This window comes from Chiloscyllium punctatum, chromosome 5 (genome assembly GCF_047496795.1).
Source record: "Chiloscyllium punctatum isolate Juve2018m chromosome 5, sChiPun1.3, whole genome shotgun sequence".
Classification (NCBI taxonomy): Eukaryota; Metazoa; Chordata; class Chondrichthyes; order Orectolobiformes; family Hemiscylliidae; genus Chiloscyllium; species Chiloscyllium punctatum.
The window spans coordinates 61,549,927-61,572,328 of record NC_092743.1 but is presented as its reverse complement, the minus strand read 5'-3'; the positions used below and the strand labels follow the sequence as shown (position 1 = coordinate 61,572,328).

General features: G+C 39.1%; 1 protein-coding gene across 2 annotated transcripts in view; it reads left to right on the top strand.

Moving 5' to 3' along the window:
* Positions 1 to 22,402, top strand: part of adcy8 (adenylate cyclase 8 (brain)) — a 117,238-nt gene that overhangs the window by 50,900 nt on the left and 43,936 nt on the right. The window contains exons 8-11 of one of the 2 annotated variants that reach the window (XM_072570426.1): positions 8,300 to 8,497; positions 9,004 to 9,104; positions 13,424 to 13,625; positions 17,271 to 17,360. In XM_072570426.1, the coding sequence (XP_072426527.1) occupies positions 8,300 to 8,497; positions 9,004 to 9,104; positions 13,424 to 13,625; positions 17,271 to 17,360 (591 nt within the window). The remainder of the gene's footprint in view (positions 1 to 8,299; positions 8,498 to 9,003; positions 9,105 to 13,423; positions 13,626 to 17,270; positions 17,361 to 22,402) is intronic. The other variant, XM_072570427.1, reaches the window with a different exon arrangement.

The window sequence follows — 22,402 nt, the reverse complement described above, 5'->3', positions numbered from 1 at the left end:
AAGAAATTTCATTCTATCTTGTAATTAAATTCTCAATCTGTTTATACTTTTTACAAATCAGTTACATTTAACCATGTATTAAAGAAGATCATTAATTAATATTAATCACTTGAATTTCATAACTAAATTGCCTAATAGTAATAATTGATTGTTTATTAAATTAAATTAAATTTTCAGATACTTGAGAAATTACTTTCCATATTTAATTGTTGATTACATCATAAACATCTGAGTCCTTAATAATAATTAGCATTGAAATTGTTGTGTATTGAAATTAACTGAAACTGATAGCAGAAGTATTAATGTAAACCATATCTTTGCATGGTTATAAAGACATTACATTATGTTAGAAGACATTATATGTAAATAATATAGAGTCATAGAGATGTACAGCACAGAAACAGACCCTTCGGTCCAACCCATCCATGCCGACCAGATATCCCAATCCAATCTAGTCCCACCTGCCAGCATCCGCCCCGTATCCCTCCAAACCCTTCCTATTCATATACCCATCCAAATGTCTCTTAAATGTTGCAATTGCACCAGCCTCTACCACATCCTCTGGCAGCTCATTCCATACACGTACCACCCTCTGCGTGAAAAAGTTGCCCCTTAGGTCTCTTCTATATCCTTCCCCTCTCACCTTAAAACTATGCCCTCTAATTCTGGACTCCCCGACCCCAGGGAAAATACTTTGTTTATTTATCCTATCCATGCCCCTCATAATTTTGTAAACCTCTATAAGGTCACCCCTCAGCCTCCAACGCTCCAGGGAAAACAGCCCTAGTCTGTTCAGCCTCTCCCTGTGGCTCAAATCCTCCAACCCTGGCAACATCCTTGTAAATCTTTTCTGAACCCTTTCAAGTTTCACAACATCTTTCCGATAGGAAGGAGACCAGAATTGCATGCAATATTCCAACAGTGGCCTAACCAATGTCCTGTACAGCCACAACATGACCTCCCAACTCCTGTACTCAATACTCTGACCAATAAAGGAAAGCATACCAAACACCGCCTTCACTATCCTATCTACCAGCGACTCCACTTTCAAGGAGCTATGAACCTGCACTCCAAGGTCTCTTTGTTCAGCGACACTCCCTTGGACCTTACCATTAAGTGTATAAGTCCTGCTAAGATTTGCTTTCCCAAAATGCAGCACTTTGCATTTATCTGAATTAAACTCCATCTGCCACTTCTCAGCCCATTGGCCCATCTGGTCCAGATCCTGTTGTAATCTGAAGTAACCCTCTTTTCTGTTCACTACACATCCAATTTTGGTGTCATCTGCAAACTTACTAACTTTATCTCTTATGCTGGCATCCAAATCATTTATGTAAATGACAAAAAGTAGAGGACCCAGCACCGATCCTTGTGGCACTCCACTGGTCACAGACCTCCAGTCTGAAAAACATCCCTCCACCACCACCCTCTGTCTTCTACCTTTGAGCCAGTTCTGTATCCAAATGGCTAGTTCTCCCTGTATTCTATGAGATCTAACCTTGCTAATCAGTCTCCCATGGGGAACCTTGTCGAACGCCTTACTGAAGCCCATATAGATCACATCTACTGCTCTGCCCTCATCAATTCTCTTTGTTACTTCTTCAAAAAACTCAGTCAAGTTTGTGAGACCTGATTTCCCACACACAAAGTTATGTTGACTATCCCAAATCAGTCCTTGCCTTTCCAAATACATGTACATCCTGTCCCTCAGGATTCCCTCCAACAATTTGCCCACCACTGAGGTCAGATTCACTGGTCTATCATTCCCTGACTTTTCTTTACCGCCCTTCTTAAACAGTGGCACCATTTTTGCCAACCTCCAGTCTTCCGGCACCCCTCCTGTGCCATTATATTATTTTATTATTAAGAATTCTGTGGATAATCACCAGCCAGATTTGAAAGAAAGACAGGACAGTGTTCAAAAGAGCAAGAAATCCCTTCAGGAAATGACAGGTTAGGAAACAGTAACAAGTTAGCAACGTTTAGAAATGTTTCATTTTTGTGTTTCAGTAACTCTTGACATACGCTGCCTCTAATCTATGTTAACAATTTGAATTCATAAAGACTACAAGGTCTAATGGAACTGACAAGGTAAACTGGAATCACAGAAAGAGTTAGACACATAAAGGCATAAACATTTAATTGAAACAAAAAAAGTATGGAAATAGACATTTCTGATGGAGGAATTCTAGAAGTGATGTTTAACTGACTAGGAAAATTGAGGGGATTTATTTAACATTTTCAATTATCAATAAAATAAAAAAAACTGGTGGTCATGGATTTTCTTCCAAGCGTGTTTTTACCATTTACCATGTGACTGAACCATTTTTCCACCCACAGCTGTAACTTATTTCCCCAGGGCACGGCTAATTTAATATGCGGGGAAGACCGAGAAAGGATCTCTGCTGATACAGGCCACCTGATAATGAGAGGTGGCGTAACAACTGTGCTTAAAACATAACAGCAACTTGTAAGGGAAAGAGAGTTTGGAAATCCTGCCATCAGATATATTTAAACTACAACAATAGTAACAGAGAATAGTTTATTCTGCTCTGATAAATTAATACGTACATGAAGATTCTTCTGGCAAATCTAAGCGTAAAGAGGGACTGGCCCCTGCTCATTAAGTGAAAGCCCAACAAGCAGATAATATAGGCCTGAGGAAAGAGATGATGATATCAGTCAGAACCCCCACTTTTTTTCTAAAGGAAAAACATAACTCTTCTGGCAATTGTAAAATCATGCAGCATGTTCCAATGTATTCATCGGCAGGGAGGCTAATAAAAAAACAAAATGGCCTCACCATCATTTTCCTGCTCATTCCAACCTATGATCCAGATAATAAGGAATAGTGGGGAAGGCATCATGCAACTTACTGAGACATGGGGGAACCACCTAGGGGCCTGCTCCAACTGTACATGTGACGGGGGAGATGGGCATGATGGATAACCTGGCAGTGTTCACTGCATTCAGCACTGTCAAACAGAAAAATATTTAGTCCCCGGCCTTGGAAATCTCCTGTACCCAATTGAGTCACTCTTATTCAATATCATATTCCACTTTAACTCAACCCCAGACATCACTCTGAAACAATTAAGGCGTCTCCCAGAGTAACCAGCATTTGACTGGTAATTTTCTGAGAAATATTTACCGAGATTTTCTTCTCATTTATTTTGTGCTTAAAATTTCAATTTTAATTTTAATTCCTAAGCATTTTCTCAACAGTAAAAAAAAATCCTTGAGCGTTGACTACTCTGCATTTGTAAACTTTTCCATTCGTTTCTCCCCTTAAAGCGATTGTTCCTAAGAAGGTGGTGTTGAGCCATCTCCTATAACTAATGCAACCCACAAGGATATACTTACAGTGTTGTTTGGGACGGAGTTGCAGGAATTTGTCTGAGTGACAATGAGGAGACAACAGTGGTCAGGATGATATGTGACTCAGAGGGGACCTTGCAGACGCTGGTGGTTGCATGGATTTTCTTCCATCATTGTTCTAGTTAGCAAAGTTTTGGAAGATGGAGCTCAAAGAACGTTAGTAAGTTGCTGTATAATGTATATACTGCTGCCATTGTTTACCAGTGGTCAAGAATATTTAAGGTGATGGATGGAGGGCTGTCAACTAAGTAGCCTCCTATGCTCTTTGTCCTTTTCTCTTTTTACCTCTCCCTTTTCCTCCCTACACCATTCCCTCCCTCATCCTTTGCTCAATTCTTCCCCTTCTTGTTTCTCATTTCCATTCTCCCCTAACTTTTTTTTCAATCTCTTCTGTTCAGTCTGCTCTCTGTTCTTCTTCCCTTTAGTCTTCCTGCTGTCTGTCCCACTTCCGTCAAAATCAGAAATGACAGTGCTGCCACCAAGTCAAGTTGACACTCTGAATTGGGATGGAAAGCATCTTTTATATTTACCTTTTCTGTCTGATGCAGTACAGTGATTCCTACAGTAAACATTAAATCCTGTAAAAAGTTTCAACATCAAAGCATGGTTGAGTCAGAGAAAGTTAGATGCTGTTTGAGTAAAAGGTTTTAGTAATTATTGATAGTGCCCTGTTCCTTCTGTCAGATTGATGCACAGAAATGTTTTGCAATGGCAGTTGCGTATGCAAACCAGGAAAGAAGGAAAAACAAATTATTCAAACCTTTTGTTGAAAACTACAATCATTGGTTGTTCTGTAACTACAGTGCCCTTTGTCATTTATCTATATGTAATCAAGTTGATTATACTGTCAGCATGCCATAAGCAGGTCAAAAGCATTGTATCAAAGGATAAGTGCCTTTTAATGTTCTATCCTGGAAACCTCTTCGGGAAAGCTATTTTAATAATGATTTGATTATTACTCAGGGAGCCAGTTATTCAGTCACTAATCATTGCTGTTATCAGTAAATGCTTTCCAATTAGTATTTATGTTCCAACTTCTAACCCAAAAATGCCAAGATATGCTAAAATAGAAAGGAAAACTGAAAATGCCAGAAGTTGGAAATAAAAAGAGGAACTACTGGAAGTACACAGAGCAGCTGTCATCTGGGAGAGGGAAAAAATGATGACAGTTTAAAACCTTGCTATCAAACTGTCTTTATAGATGACAGAAAAACACATTACAGAATGCTGCAAAAAGAGTGTTACAGTCCAAACTATTTTATTAATGAGGCATAAATAGTTATTATATGGTATCAAAATGTGTATTAAAGAGTAATGTTTTTAATGGCTTCTTTTGAAAATTCTGACTGATTTATTGGTGAAAGAAAGGAGAAAATTTATAATTCAAAGGAATTTCTAACCATATTGTTCATGGCAACCTGATCAAAAAGTAATTTGATTGTGCCTGTGCAGACACAGTGTCCATGAGCTGGGCTCTGTCACTGAACCAGGATATTGCGGATATTGTCATCCAGCAGCGAAAGGATAGAGCTTAATAAGCAGCTCCAAAATCTGTAACACGGAGCCATGCATGCATCATTTTCAGTAGATATAGTTGGTTAACAATCACTTAATGATCATGCTTAACAACATAACAGTGAATGCAATGGCTGCATTGTTGCATGTAGTTTGATTATTTCTGACAATGCCTGGCAATATTCAGCTTTGCAATCAATTACTGCAACAGTAAGAATAGTAATCCATTGATGCATGTTTAAAGGTTTTACTTCAAAGAAAATATATTAGCTATAACTGACAATAGCATCTTCTCCGAATTGTAAATTGGTTTCGTTACTATCAGCACTGTATTTTTTTCAAAGTTCTCAGGGAATGATTGTACCTGCATCATCTCATTGTGTTGCTATTTACAACCATCACTGTATAAAACTCTTGGTTATGTCAACTCTTACTCAAACTTAATTCCTGGGGTAAAGTCGTTCTCTCCTTTGTAATTGCTGTGAATATCTCTCAGCTATTTAGTACCCCTTTGGTCACTTGCAACCATTCTATGTTGTTCTTGTTAGTTAAAATGAAACTGATAGAACAGGTGGCCAGGTCACATTTTCCTTTCATCTTATTAATTTGGGTTTGACATCCTTGAAATATAAAGAAAAGATGGGAACTACCCTGATTATGAATGTGAATAGCCCATCATTGGAATTTAATAACACAGTGAAATTTTGTCTGGTTTGAAATCCCTGCTTTATGGGTTTATTCTTATGTAAATAATCAAAGTGATGTCATTCTGACTTGACACGGGATCTGTTGTGTCTCTTAACTAACCATGGTCTATAGCAGGAGAACAATATCCTAGAAATGCAGGTAACCTAGATAAGTGGTCACACAGTACATCTATCTGAAGGGTAAAACCAGCTGAGAAACATTCACAATAATCAAATGGAGAGCAACGCAAGTATTTAGTAAAAGGATTGACTTCAGCTGATTCCACTTTGGTAAGTTTTCTGTTGCTTTAGTCATTTTTTACAATCCAGTGGCTCAGGACTTAAACTTTAAACTCAGTCCATCATTCTGCAAGGTCTGTGTGTCACAGGCTAAATGGCTACATTGCTTAGTTTCCTCTTTCTACCTCATAGTATGCCACAACCCCAACTTCAGGAAGTCTTATGCTTCAGTAGTGCCAAATTGCCGTACTCATTTTTCTCTCTTTTCGTATAGCCTCTGAACAAGATTGTGAGATCAAAGTAAAACAAGGCCAGATTTGATTTCTGTACTGTGGGTCTATGACTTTTGGGGCTTCCATCCGACTCATTTTGGAAGTGTCCATAGCATTGGAACTAGGATCAAACACAAGGTCTAGAAATTAAGATTTGGAGATACCAGTGTTGGACTGGGATTTACAAAGTTAAAAATCACACAACACCAGGTTTAATTCAACAGGTTTAATTGGAAGCACACTAGCTTTTGGAGCATCGCTCCTTCATCAGGTGGTTGTGGAGGACACAATTGTAAGGCACAGAATTTATAGCAAAAGTTTACAGTGTGATGTAACTGAAATTATACATTGAAAAATACCTTGATTGTCTGTTGAGTCTTTCATCTGTTCAAATACCATGATAGTTTCACTTCTTTCATGTGTACATCACAAAACGTTTTCTTAAAAGTTGCATTCTCAGGTTACAGTTAACCTGCGAATGCAACTTTTTAAAAAAAGTTTTGTGATTTACACATGAAAGAAGTGAAACTATCATGGTATTTGAACAGATGAAAGACTCAACAGACAATCAAGGTATTTATCAATGTATAATTTCAGTTACATCACACTAAACTTTTGCTATAAATTCTGTGCCTTATAGTTGTGTCCTCCACAACCACCTGATGAAGGAGCGTCACTCCGAAAGCTAGTGTGCTTCCAATTAAACCTGTTGGACTATAACCTGGTGTTGTGTGATTTTTAACTCTAGAAATTAAGTGATTGTGAATTGAGCTATTACCCTTACAAAATGGCGGCAATATTTGTATATGCTACAAGTTTATAGTAATCCTTCTTTCTCACATATAATAAAACATTTGAACAGCAAGTGATTTCGATATACTTATAAAAAGAGATATTGCAGAATCAATCTTTAGTGTCTGTTTCACAAATATCGGTTTGAAGACCTGACTGAGTTCTTAAAGTGCACGTTTGTGAAGCATTGTAACATGCTTAAAGGTTATTTGACAAGGTCTCCATTTGTTAATTGAGGTTGGTATGTGCATGTGTTATCCTCTTAACCATGAAATAAGCAAATATATCTAAAGTAAGAGAAACTGCCACTACCTTTAGGAATATTTGCTTTCCATGTTGCTGCATTGAGGTCATTGCTAACAGTTGTATTTTGCAAAAGTTTTAACTCCTAGCTGGAAAAGGTAACCAGTTAGATTTACTGTTACTGTTAAATTAAATCATTATTTTCGAACAGTCAAGAAGCAAGGTTAATTTCAACTGAAAAGTTATGTGAAATTAATTAAAATATTAAAATTTTACATTAAAGTATAAATACAAAGTGCAGTTTCTCCTAGAGAGGGAGGAGAATGTGCTTAATATTACTTTAGCTCATTCTGAGTATGGTGTACCAGGCATTCATTTGCCAATCTAGAAATATGGAAGTAACTGACAAAGTTCCCTTTTTTGTTAATGATACGCAGTAAACTAAAATGACTCTCATTAGAAAACACTGAATTCAGTGGAAAATAAAATGGAAGACAGTGTTAAACCGACATTTTGTTGTCTGTTGTCACTCGAGATTAATTTTAGCCTCTAAAAGTATATTAAAAAGCACTGGTTGCAAACAGATAATGACCACTTGTTAAAAATTCTACTGTGTTTAAGTCACACTGTAGGAAAAAGAATGCAATCAATCTGGTTGATACCTGTATAATTTACATCAAGTTAAACTGTAATTTTCTGTTAAAAAGAGGATTTTCTTCTTTATTTTAGATTTGACTTTTCCAATATCCTTTTTATTAACTACTGCTTTAACATTTGATACTTTTGTGTTCTGATTAACTGTTTATTAACAAGATAATTTGTTCATTGTTACCCATTCAGCAAAAATTTATGTAAATTCAGAACGACAAACATTGAAAAATAAAATTAAAGGCATTTACAATATCTAGGAAATTGTAAAATAACGCATGGACGTTATTCAAAATGACACATTGTTTGTATGGTTTAGAGGATAAATTGCAGACATGCTGTGAAAATGATCAATACTATTGAGGAAGCAGTACTTGTAGAACCGGGTTCTGGTAGTAAAATCAAATTCGTCTTAATTCCGTAAGAGATCATCTCTGCCTTGTCACATGTCCTTTAACTGTTCACTCTAATGCAATTGAACAGAGGTCTAGCGGGGTTTATTCTGTTTGCATGTGCTTTCCCTAGACTCTGGCTGCCCTAACAAGAAATTCAATAAATCTGCTTCCAAACCACCTTGCACAAGCTTTGCATGTCCAATCTGGGCCTGAGGAAATTAACAAGCGAATAGAACATATCATCGACTTAAGAAGTGGGGATAAATTAAGAAGAGAGCATATCAAGCCTTTCTCACTGATGTTTAAAGAATCCAGCCTGGAGGAAAAGGTAGCTGGCCCACAAATACACATTTTGGCAGCATTAGCAAAAAAAGACTCTTTAAGTGGAAGCAAAGATGTAAAAGCTTGAAGGGAAAAGATGCAATCACAAAATTTTAAATTTAGAAAGTATACAGTTCTATTATTGCATATCTTTCACACAAGAAAGTATTGAAGTGCTTAGTAAAATGAATAGAGAGACGATTAAAATGCGAAAGGAAAGATAGTTAAAAGAGGAAGATAATAATAATGTATTAATCAAGACTGGTTATTTTAATAGTGAATCCATTGGGTTTAGTTACTTTTCAGAACATTTTTAAAACTCTCTGTAAAGTAACCCTGAAAATATCTTTAGAAATTTAGTATTGTTCTTTGTTTTAATTGACCCAGCTCATTTACTTGTCGGCATTATCTTGCTAATTTCCCAGAAACCCTATAGAGACAGATACATCACTCCAAAGCACTACAGAACCTGCAACACATAATCTGTTAATGTTTTGTGCTTCTTTCTTCCAGTATTTACAGATGCGAGATGAAGTTTTCAAGTCAAATCTGGTGTGTGCTTTTATTGTTCTTATATTCATCGCCACAGTACAAAGTCTATTTCCTACACCAAGGTAAATATACCATGCCAACCCCTTATGAATGATGAATTATTTTTTTTTTCTGATTTGTATGGTGTAACATCATACTTTTTCCCTGGAGGGTCAGAATCCAAGGAGTGACATTATAGAGGTTTATAAAATCATGAAGAACATGGATAGGGTAAATAGAGAAGATCTTTTCCCTGATGTAGGGGAGTCCAGAACTAGAGGGCATTGGTTTAGGATGAAAGGGGAAATATTTAAAAAGGGCCTAAAGGGCATCTTTTTCACGCAGAGCTGCTGCACGTATGGAATGAGTTGTCAGAGGAAATGGTGGAGGCTGGTTCAATTACAGCATTTAAAAGGCATTTGGATGGGTAAATGAATAGGAAGGGTTTAGAAGGATACAGGCTGGGTGCTGACAAATGGGACTAGATTAGGTTAGGATATCTGGTCGGCATGGACAAGTTGGACCAAAGGGTCTGTTTCCGTGCTGCACATCTCTATGACTCTAGATTCCATAGCACTGGGGAACAGCATTGTTGTTTACCTGACTTGGTGTTATTCAATAGCTAGAGTGCGCTGTTGAAAATATATTTAATATTTTTTCAAGCCAAACCTGAAATTCTAAGATCCTAAAACCTTGATAGGCAGACACCAAAAAATAAAAAGGATGGAAGAGCTGATAAAGAGATAAATAGAAATTACAAACTGAGGATCAAAAGAAATCCTGGTAAATATGAAAACTGGTGTATAGCATTAGATTAGGACCATTTATACTATATTGTGGGTCAAGATCAGCTGACTTGTATACCACTACCTTGAACAGTTAATGCTGGCATATCCCACATTTGCATCTGTTAGTACCTGATGAGGAGACCAATTCGAGTTCAATGAACACCATTGAAGGACATGCCAGGAGTTTATCAGGCATACCTTGGAAAGGGGCATCAGTTTTAGTGAAAATACATACTAGAACCTTCACAGAATCCCAACAGTGTGGAAACAAGCCATTCGACCATCAAGTTTATACCAATTCTCTGACAAGCTCCCCCTGCCCCCGTACCCTATCATTGTAACCCCGCATTTACCATGGCTAATCCACCTAACCCAAACACCCCTGGACACTTTAGGCAGTTTAGCATTGTCAGTCCACCTAACCAGCGCATCTTTGGATTTTGCTTGGTTAAGATAAATGGGCAAAACAGGGTTGAACATTGCCATCCTCGAACTGATGTGGTAAGACTGAAGAATCAGTCAAGATGAAGTTTTCAAGTGTTGTGGTTGCTGGTGTGTGCTTTTATTGTTGTTAAAGCAAAGCTCGATAACGCCAGCATACAGAGCCAAAGTGCTGGTGGATATCCGAGTTAAATACAGAAAGGGAAGGCCTCACATACATTCCCTTTCTCAACTCTGCTGGAGCCACCATGCAAGTGTGTAAGATGCAGAATTGGAAGTATTTGCAAGTATGTCTAAATCTGCAAGTATGTCTCAATCTGTAAGTGAACAATCCAATTCAATTTTCTTCTTGCAGTCCAGTGCCAGTGTTTTGTCAATTTGGTTAATTTCATGTGACATTATGAAACAGTTGAGTACATTGATCACAGAGAAGGTTGTGAGTCCTGATGACATTTCATTTGTGATGGTGGAAATATATGTAAGAAAGACAGTTATTCACCTCATCAATTATTATGCCACAACTACACATCAGATCTACCCACTTTAAAGAAGTGGATTTTTTTTTGTTCAGAATTATTTTGTGGTAAATACATACCCACATAGATTATGCATTCCAGTTCTCCCTTACATTTCCCAGTTAGGTCTTATTGGAGGATTATCTTCCTTCTATTTCCCCCAGATGTTTACAATAGTTTGCATAGATTTTACATTTAAATCTTTGCTGGACTTTCTTTCTTTAAGATCTATAACTGAAGTACCAATTAAGTCTGTAATTATTGCAACTACACCCTCTTTACCTGAAAGCACTTCCTGTTCACTTCCCAGACTTAAACATTAACAATACCCTTTGAGATCATAGGTTAGCAATGGTTTCTTCCTCTGCCAGTAACTCATCCCTTCTCTAGTCAAACTCCCTGCTCATTACAATAATATAATGAAATATTTGACATTGTTGTCCAGGTTGTTCTTTGAAACATTTTGAAATCTCTCCTTTTCCCTTATCTCAGTTTGATTGCATTAATTTAATTCATTTTTGAGCAGTATTAATTGCTTTGATGTGGAATTGCTGTTGAAGTAAATCTAGCAAGTTACTGCAGTGCAATTTAGGGATCATACATAACCCAGCCACAGTACACTAGTGGTGGTGGAGAATGTTGAAGACACCCTAGATAATGAGTACAGCAGTAGGTGTGTCCCATAAATAAAATTCCTTTTCATGGAAAGTGTTGAGCTTCCCGAGTACTGTTGTAATTGTAACATAAAGACAGGCAATGTATTCCATCACTGCAGCTTTACCCATGGTGAAGAAGCTTTACAAAATTGAGCCAGTATTGGAATCATCATGATCCATTATGGTTTGGACATTGGCAATACGGAACACATTAATTGATTTACAATTGAAAATTAGAGAGAGGTACTTTTGCTTTCTCTGACTTGAGAGAGTTATTGTAGGTATGAATACTAGTTGTCATGTCAGGGCAAGGCTAAAAGGCCTTTATTTGGCTGGCATAGGCTGCTAGGGTATATGACAAATCCAACTTTGAAATCATCAGTGATCAATAAGGCTGTTGGTCAGGGCTGAAGATGCTCCTTTTGGAAAAAAGAAAGGGAAATGTTTGCATTACTACTTTAAGAGTGGAGTTGCTTTAAGAGGTGCATACGTAGATGGGCCAAGGAACAGGATATTATCACTTGATCGGAGGCCATGGTCATTCTGCAATGCAGCACCCTTGGCCAAGGATGTGTCTAGAGATAACTCTGTGCTATATGCCTTATTTTCAGCTGTAAATGAAGCCACAAGAGATTATTAAACAAAGATCCTTCATTTACTCCTTTATTTGTATTACATTTCAAAAGCACGATCACTACACTTACAAACAAATAAGAGAACTTATATTGTTAGAGGAGTATTCAAATGTACTTTAAGGATCAAAGAGTTACCTTGGTAAGGGCACTTGGTTCAAAGGCTAAGAGCAATGACCTAACTCAGAGATCTTTGAATCGCAACAGGTCAAATAGTCTGTATCAGCAGGGAAAAGAGAAAAGGGAGAGAGAGAAAATGGAAGTAGATCCTCAAGGAAAAGGGAATGGGGAAACATGTGGAAACCAATCTCTAACCTTTGGAAGAACAAATGTAGGAGGCAGAACTGCAAGAGAACACACTGTCTGCTTTAATTGTGATAAATCGGGTAATTCAGGTCATTCAACAGAACATTGCTGACATTCAAAGATGACAGATAACCTTTCTACACAACCCCTGTCTGTGGTTATTAAGTTGACTACGTCCAACTTTATGGGAACTGCCTATCAATTTGTTGATGAATTTAACTGCTCAAGTGGCCAACTCATCTAGTGCACATCTGCAAAGTAACACCCTTATGGATTTGATTGTTGCAATTTTATTGGTAATGTTAAAAGATGGAAAGTTGGGGCTAATTTTAACTTTGGGTGGACATGAGACATGCAGCTTAATGTATTTGCAAGGGCCCAAAGCCACGTAATAGCCAGAGTTCATTTCAATGTGCACAGCTTGTTGTAGATGTTGATCTAGTGCTCGAAGGTAACCTATTAGTTGGAGCAGGAAAAGATTGTAGCTCTTACATGGAGATGAGCCTGGGGCAATAACTTGAAGTGGAGAGGCAGGAGGCAATGACAGGAGGAGGTCCTGCAGTATCAGCAACTTCTGGAAGACCATATGGCATCAGGAGCATTCATTCTCCTCTTGCATCCACAAAGTTCTTCCTGAAAGAACTTGCTTTTGTCACAGTTCACATGATATTATAAAATTACACTTCACTCCTTTGTGTGTGTCAAAGGACTCATTCTTATACGTTACAAGTATGTTCTTACCTGAAACAGGCAGACATGAAGGGTCACCCATGTGAAGCCCACAAATGAAATAACAACCAGTGATAGGAAACAAAAATGGTAATATCAATTTCCTGAGTTTCAGATGCTACCAGTCTGCTATCATTTTACTGTGATGTGAAAATCAAGTATTTTTGTTTTCTTACGACCATTAAAACATCTGTATAGCAAAATTCAGTTTATACTATTTCAGTGTTAGCCAGACAGGTACAGTCCATAGATGTTAATGGTTTTTTCAAATGCAGTGTTGTTTCGAGTGACTGTATATTGTTAAACAAAATGACCTTACAATGTTTTCTCTTTAGAACAATTCCTGTGGCGATCCAATATACTATTCTGATCATATTGCATGCTGCATTGATACTATTCACAACTGCAGAGGATTATAAATGTCTGCCTTTAATGCTTCGGAAATGTTGCTGCTGGATCAATGAAACAAATTTCGCACGGAATATTGTTACACTTATCTCCATTATCATAAACTTCCTTAGCGCTATGATGAACATAGTACGTACTAAATTGCTATTGTACTGTTTTTTGGTGAGGTATGTTTGATGTAACTTAAATAGAAGGCTGTTGGGCTCCACACCATTTTAAGTCCTATTGAACATTGTGCAGTTTAGTGTTCAACCTTCAAAGAAGTACAGGTCCAATTGATCTCCCAGTCAAGTATATTATTATTCAGAAAACTGAAGTGTATGTTGATAAAGGCAGAAAGTTTGTAGCTTGATATCAAAAACCCCGAAGAATATTACACTATTAGTTATTTTTAATGAAATAAAACTTAAATCCATTTTTTCATAATTAGATGTACAATTATTTTGACATATGTTATTGTATTACTTTAGTGCATCACATTGATAAAATATTTTCTTAAACTTTTGGCTCCAGTGATAGTTTAGGTGAAAATTTTCTCCACTTTTACAGTTTGTTAAACAGATTTGGCATATTCTATGCTCTTTGTGTCCAAAATTACCAGAAAAACAGAAAAGATTAACAAACTTTATTTTTAAGATATTGAGGCTTAAATCAAATATAATTTTGTATGACATCAAATAATATAAATAAATTCAAAATTCATTAAATAAGAATGAGAATTTGAGTCTCTGGATGGATCAGAAACTTAGTGATGAAAGCCTTCTAAGAAGAAACATACTGTTGCAATATAAGCAGGCTTTGCACTGGAGCTGTGTTATCTTGAGTTAAGGATTCTGTCTTATGAAAAGAAGATTGATCAGTTTAGGCCTACACTATCCAGAAAGATAAGAGGAGATCAAACAGAGGTATAAGATGTTAAAGGGGATTGACAAAGTCGACAGAGGATAGATGTTTCTCCTTGTGCAGCAGTCCAGAACAAGAGATCATAGTTTTCGTGTTTAAAATAGTGGTGAGGAGGAATTACTGTCTTAAAGGGTCATGATCTATGGAATTCACTACCCCAGAGTGCAGTGACTGCTGAGACACTGATTAAATTTAAGGAGGAGATAGACAGGTTTTTAATTAGTACTGGTTTGAAGGGTTACGGGGAGCAGGCCGAATAGTGGAGTTGAGGCAGAGCTGAGACTAGCCATGGTTATATTGAATGGCAGAACAGACCTGAGGGGCTGAATTGCCTACTCGTGCTCCTACTTCTTATGCTTTTTTTTTATCCTGAATGTAACAGGCTATTTCAGATTTTTATCCTTACTTAAATGTATGTGTTGGTTTTTAATGTGGCCAGTTTTCAACTGTGAGTCATCAAAATAGGACTTTTTCCAATCTACTTCCCCCACTTAATGCCAGGAAAAATTCAAACATGCAAAACGATGGACTGAATGTAATAGTTGCAGCAGTCAGAAATCCAATTGCAACCCTTTCACAATCATTTCCAGGAACACTTGGAAGTAAATGTCAGTTAGCTAGTGAACTGCTTACCCTTAAAGTCCCAGGCGTTTAAAATTGAAGAGCTCACATCCCAGAGCTGCCAGATTATCACATGGCCTGTAGCTCTTAAAGGTCACCAGGAGACTCAAAGCAGCAGCCACTGATGAAGGCCTGAGAGCAGAGGTAAGCCAGTGAAACAGACTCCAGTGAAGATATACATGGCAGTCTTCCTTGATTTGACTTATTTAATGTCATGTGTATTTTGTTACACATGAAAAATGTTGTATAGTGCCGCCATTCTTGGCCGCCACCTTAAAACACAGAAAAATGAATCAAAACATAGAATATAAAGGTAGAAGAATAAAGAAGAAGTGATCAACTTTACAGTCCGTCTTGTTCAGTGTTCCGCCATGGGTCTAGTGGCCAGGTACAAGCACCCTTCACTGCACCGCTGCCACTGGAAGAAAAGTTGCAAATTTTTGGCACCATCTGTCTCCACCAATGCCCTTGCCATTATGAGTTCACCAATGCAGATGCCACAAATGCCAGGAACCTGCACTGGACAAAACTCCAGTCTGTTGTTGCTACAAGTTCACTTCGGGCCCACCCCACTGACGTAGCCACGGCCAAAGCTGCAGAGTCTTGTAATGTGCCCAAACCTGCCTCCACCGCTGCCTCCATGAATCTGTGCCAGACTCAGGTGTTGCCAGGAACCCAAATTCACCTCTGCTGTAGTGGCCATGAGTCGGTGATAGGGCCGCCTCATCAATACACCCAAACTCCCTCTGACACTGCCACCACGGGTTCTATTTCCTCTATCATTTTAAGAGTTGATACTTCCCCTCAATGTGCATTCCTCTGCTGGTCCTTGAATCTGTCCTGATTCTTCTGATTAGTATGATTAGGGCTGGGACTTTCCTTAGAATAGTTCCTACTTCACTGTCACCACTCTGTCGGAAATAGGACAGAAACCCTATTTATACAGGTAAACAGCAAAACCACCATTGCATAGATAGAACCATTAAGAGGGTCTCCAGCCTCATTCTCAAGTACAGTTAACCCCGCCCTGCCATTGCTAATTTGGGAATTGTCAAATAAATTGGGGGGGTGGGGGTGGTGAGGGAGGGAGGTGATGGCTAGTGATATTATTGCTGGACCATTAATCCAAAAACTCTGGTAATGTTCTGGAGACCTGGGTTTGAATCCTGGCATGGCAGGTGTGGAATTTGAATTCAGTAAATACCTGGAATTAGTAGTCTAATGATGCTCATTAAACCATTGTCGATTTTTGTAAAAACTCATCTGGTTCACTAATGTCCTTTAGGGATGGAAACTGCCATCTTTACCTGGTGTGGCCTTCATGTGACTCCAACAATGTGATTCACTCTGAACTGCCCTGTAGGCAATTAGGGATGAGTAATAAAATGTCCAGTGACACCCACATCCCATGAATTAATAAAAATAAAGCAATATGTTCAAAGTTCTTTAGCTATAACTGTGTTGAAATCTAAAAAACTGAAGTCGTGTGAAATGAAGAATATGCATCTGTGTATGTCGGTACAAAATTGAATCAAGAGGCCATTTGGCCTCTTGAGCATGTTCTGCCATTCAAAAATTTCGTAGCTGATCAGTTTGTGTTTTGAATTCCACATTCCCACCTCCCCTCAATTGACTTCTTAGCCTAACAAATCCATTTACCTCCACCTTAGAAATATTTAATAATCTGCCTCCAAACTTATTCAGAGCAGAGAGTTCCAAAGCCCAACCCTCTGAGAGAAAACATATCTCTTCATCTCTGTCCTAACAGGATGATCCCTCATTCTTAAGCAGTGCCCCCTTAGTTTTGAACACATACACAAGAGGAAAATTTCTTTCCACATCCACCTTGTCAAGACCATACAGAATCTTATAAGCTTTTATCAAGCCAACCCTCTCATAAATTCTATTGGAAACAAATCCAGTCTAGCCAACCTTTCTTAATAAAACAACCCACACATTCTGAGTATCAAACTAGTAAACCTCTTCTGAACTACCTCCAATGCATTTACATCCTGCTTTAGGTCTTTCGTAGATGTTAACTTTGTTTAGCTGCACAGATGGCAATAACACTATTTTGAGAATTTAAAATACATTCCTGTAATTTAGCAGATCGCTTTTCAGATGTGTGCTATGACATCTTTATATCTTTACTAAATATTTAGATCGAATCAATTTCAAATTACTTGATATAGAATTTTTTTGAATATAATTATTGAGTAAATTGCACTTAACACTTGACTTCTTTTTCAGTTTTGGTGTGATTCAGATACCTTGACAACTGTAAAGAATCAGACATTCAACTCTACTGACATGTATGCAGACATATGCTTCTATCCAAAGGTATTTAAATACTCTTTTTAGCATGTGTGTCTTTGTTTAATCATCTTTTAATTATGCCGGATTTTTTTGTCAGACGGTCTGACTCAATACCGAATGAATGATAAAGGAAATTCTCCTAACCCTTTTGAACCCAAGTAACTCACTGGCAGCAGTGGTAGTATACACTGCTGAGACTTTTCTTATGAGGAATAAAAGTGGTCTTCTGTCGTGAGGCTGTTCCAATTGAAGACGTTTCAACTTGAATTCACAGTCACCGAGACCATTTTGGGTGACATTTTGCTTTCATTAAAGTGAATATTGTCCATACTAGGGATAGAACGCCTCCTTTCCAAACTTGTCATTTAATATCAGCACTGAACACATCCAGATTACAAAAATGATAACTTATGATTACACCATACCTTTTACGAAGAAAACATTACAAAGTGCTCACAGAAATGTCCTTGGATAAAGATACAGAATGAAAGAGGATGTTAGATGTGACTAAAAGCTTTCTTTAAGAAGTGAATGTTCCAGACGGTCTTTAAGAAGGAGAAGCTGGTAGAAAGATGCACAGGTTTAAGGTGTGAACTGTGTTGTGCAGTACATTGATGTCTGAAGATATGGCCATCTATGTTATGGTGAAGGAACTGGAGGGGGGTAAACATGAGACAGAACTTGGGTAAGTTTCAGTTTGGTGAGAAAGTAAACATTTATAACTCGATCCTGACTAACCTGTCTCAAACATTTCCAATTTTAGTTTTAACAGAGGTAGTTCAGGTGTCAATGACTAATCAGTTCTCAGGAGTTGAGTCAGTTAGTAACTTTTAAGGAGGTCATGCACCTTAATTGTGAGATTTTTCTTCATCTTTTAGGCAAAAGGAAGCAATAAGTGCTGGATCCTTTAATCAAATATCTTTATCGCACTATTTAAAGGTTCTGCTACATTTAGTCATCAAAGGTGGTGGATAATTAAACAATTCTATGGAGGACTGCACAAACATCCCATCCTCCAAAATAGGGGAGCCCAGCACATTAGTGCAAAAGCAAGTTTGAAGCATTTGCAACAGTCTTCAGCCACAACTGCCAAGTGGATGATCCATCTCAGTCTCCTCCAGTGGCCCCCTGCATCACAGATGCAAGTCTTCAGTGAATTCAATTCTGTCCACGTGATATCACTGAATACTGCAAAGCCTATGGGCCTTGAGAATATTCCAGCAGTAGTACTGTAGACTTGCGTTTCAGACTTGCCACTCCTTTAACCAAGCTGTTCCAATAAAGCTATAACGCTAACAGTTATCCAACAAAGTAGGAAGTTGCCCAGGTATGTCCTGTACACAAAAAGAGAATGAATTAAACCTAGCCAACTCCCACCCCATCAGTTTACACTCCATCATCAGTGAAGTGTCATCAATAGTACTATCAAGCAGCACCTGTTGGTTCCTCAAAGTCCCTTTACCTCCTGACATCATTACAATCTTGGTTTAAACATGAACAAAAGAGCTGAATTCCAGAGGTGAGATGACAGTGACTACCCTCGACATTAATATCACATTTAACTGAGTGTAGCATCAAGGAGCTCTGCCAAAACTGGTGTCAATGTGAATTGGAAAACTGTTGGAATCATACCTGTCACATAGGAAGTTGGTTATGGTTTTGAAGATCAGTCATCTCAGCTCTAGGACATCTCTGCATGAGTTCTTCAGGGTAGTAACCACCGCCCCCCCCCCCTCCCCCCTTGACATGCAATGGCATTAGCAACAATGAATCGTCAACTATCAACATTCTAGGAGTTACCATTGAACAGAATCTGAACTGGACTCGCCATATAATTACAGTGGCTACAAGACCAGGCCAGAGTCTAGGAATCTTGCAGCAGTTAATTCGCCTCCTAACTCCCCAAAGCCTGTCTACTAACTACAAGGCACAGAGGTATGATTAAATATTCCTTAATTGCCTGGATATGTGCAGCTCCTACTGAAGCAGGTCATTTGATTGGCATCACATTCACAGACATTCACTCCCTTCACCACCAATGCTCAGTCCTGTTCATAAGTTACAGAGCAGAAATTCATCAAAGCTCTTCAGATAGCATCTTCCAAACAAATTACCACTACCAGGACAAGAAATGAAATGAAACACCACCATTTGTAAGTTCCCCTTAAAGCCACTCACCATCCAGACTTGGAAATACATCACCATTCCTCCTGCAACTCCCTCCCAAATGGAATTGTGGGTCTACTCACACTAAATAGACTTCAGTGGTTCAAGAAGGTAGCTCATCGCCATGTCTTCAGAGCAATTAGGGATGGGCAGCCAATGCTGGCCCACCTAGCTATGTGTACAGCCTGTGAGTGATTTTTAAAAAAAAGATAGCTCCCTCCAAATCCAACAAGTTTCCTCATCATGAATTCCACAGATGCTGATTCCCTTTCCCATGATTACCCTTCCAATCAACATCAGCCTGGCCCACAGTCTCGCTAGTCCCAGCCACTGTCTCACTCATTTTCTAACATCTTGATCAACACCTCACTGCTCCACTGACAGCTCAGTCCTCCTTAGTCCTCCCTCCCACCTTTCCTGACCATAATGAGCTCTCCAACCATATCCATGTGTGAAATCTCTCTGACTCTCTATCGCTACATTTTTATGTCACCGGTTCAGCCAGTCAGTCAGACTGGTTGTTAAACAGGTAAGATTCAGTTCATTAAAAGACTTTAGCAGGAGATCCAGGAAACTTAGATGTTGGGTTTCCCCGTTGCAGCTCCTCTGTACATACAGCCCATGCTCTGAACATCATGCCCAAATTCTTTAGAGTTGTAGGGGATGCAGGATGTGGTCGTGATCTAGTCAAGATATGGAGTGACTTGACTAGCAAGGGAAGAGTTTTAAATTTAAATCGAAGGCCAGTCAGTGCAGGGGTGACAGATGAACAGAATTTGGTGTGGGATAGGATCCTTGGGATGCTCTATATCCTAGGTTTATGAAGGATGGAGGATGGGAGGACTTCCAGGAGAATACCAGAGTGAGGGGCACAGTTGAGGGTTCAAGCTCCTGGTAAGCTGAGACAGGGCCCAACTATGCAAAGATGGAAACAGCCACTGTTGACTAGGGAAGAGAGACTATCAGGTCAGAAGCTCATCTATGCGCTCATCAAAACACGTTGAAAATAGCGTGGTTCATCTGAGAAGTGGCTACCAATGGCTTGGGATCATTGGCAAGGCAAAAGATTATTGCAAGACAGTTTGAGTACAGGAGTCCATTCTGTGGAACATTGGTGAAACCATGCGTGGAGTAATGTGTGCAGTTCTCCTTACCTGAGGAAATATATACCTGCCAGAGAGGGATTGCTATGGAAGTCCACCAGTGTGAATCCTGGGCTGATGGGACGATCGTATGGGAAAATATTGAAAAGACCAGGCCCATATTCTCTGTAGTTTAGAAGAATGAAAAGCGACTTAATAGAAACTTAGAAAATTTAGGAAGGATGTTTCCCTTGGCTGTGAGTTAGAAACCGAATTCTGTTCACCTGTCACCCCTGCACTGACTGGCCTTCGATTTAAATTTAAAACTCTTCCCTTGCTAGTGAAATCACTCCATATCTTGACTAGATCACGACCACATCCTGCATCCCCTACAACTCTAAAGAATTTGGGCATGATGTTCAGAGCATGGGCTGCATGTACAGAGGAGCTGCAACGGGGAAACCCAGACATCTAAGTTTCCTCGATCTCCTGCTGTGAGTTGCGGAATGTTTCAGGGAACACCTCTGGGACACCCGCACCAACCAACCCAACTGCCCCGTGGCTGAACTCCCCCTCCCACTCCACCAAGGACATGCAGGTCCTTGGCCTCCTCCATCGCCAGACCCTGGCCACACGACGCCTGGAGGAAGAGCACCTTATCTTCCGCCTAGGAACCCTCCAACCACACAGAATGAATGTAGATTTCTCCAGCTTCCTCATTTCCCCTCCCCCCACCTTATCTCAGTCCTAACCCCCAGATTCAGCACCGCCTTCTTGACCTGCAATCTTCTTCCCGACCTCTCCGCCCCCATCCCCTCTCCGGCCTATCACCCTCACCTTCACCTCCTTCCACCTATCGTATTCTCAGCGCCCTTCCCCCAAATTCCCTCCCCCCTACCTTTTATCTCAGCCCGCTTGGCACACCAGCCTCATTCCTGAAGAAGGGCTTATGCCCAAAACGTTGATTCTCCTGCTCCTCGGATGCTGCCTGGCCTGCTGTGTTTTTCCAGCACCACATTTTTCAACTGTGAGTTAGAAAGTGGACATAGTCTCAGAATAAGAGGCAAGCCATTTAAGAGTGAGATGAAGAGGAACTTGTCTGCCCTCAGAGGGTGTTGAGCCTTTGGAATTCTTGATCCCAAAGGAATTTGGAAGCTCAGTCATTCAGGATATTCAAGTTTAACAATATCACTGTCTGTGGGAATAGTTTGGCGATATAGAGTTGAGACAGAGCATGGGCTCTAATCTGAAGTGGTGGAGAAGATCTGAAGGGTTGAATAGTCTTTTTCTGCTGCTGTGTGTCTTCTCATGTTCCTACTCTGGCTTTATTACATCGAGAGTGAGAGAAAGAGACTGAAAGCTGAGCAGGTACTTATACACTAGAATGTCATGTAATGTAACTGTCTTAAAGGTGCGGGTCTGTCTGGTCAGGATTTGATTTATTCCAACATTATTCATTTTCCCTTTACAGTATAGGAACCCTTTTCCAATAAATGCACAGAGCTTTTTTAACATTTGTATAACATTTTGGAGGATGGTGACTTGACCAGATCTAATCTTCTACACAGTTACCATGATATTTTGGCAGCATAGCAGCAAGTGTGCTATCTGTCCTCACTGGTGAGTGTGTATGGTATCAGAGGTTATTGTCTGGTATAATGTTTTTACTATCCAGCTGTCATCCTCTGTGATGGATATGCATTTGGATATATCATCCATTCCTATCCAGGACTTGACTATTGATCATTACATAAATGTCCCAATCCTCCAGGCACATCAGTGCAAAAGATAAAGGCTGAAGTATTTGCAACAATCCTC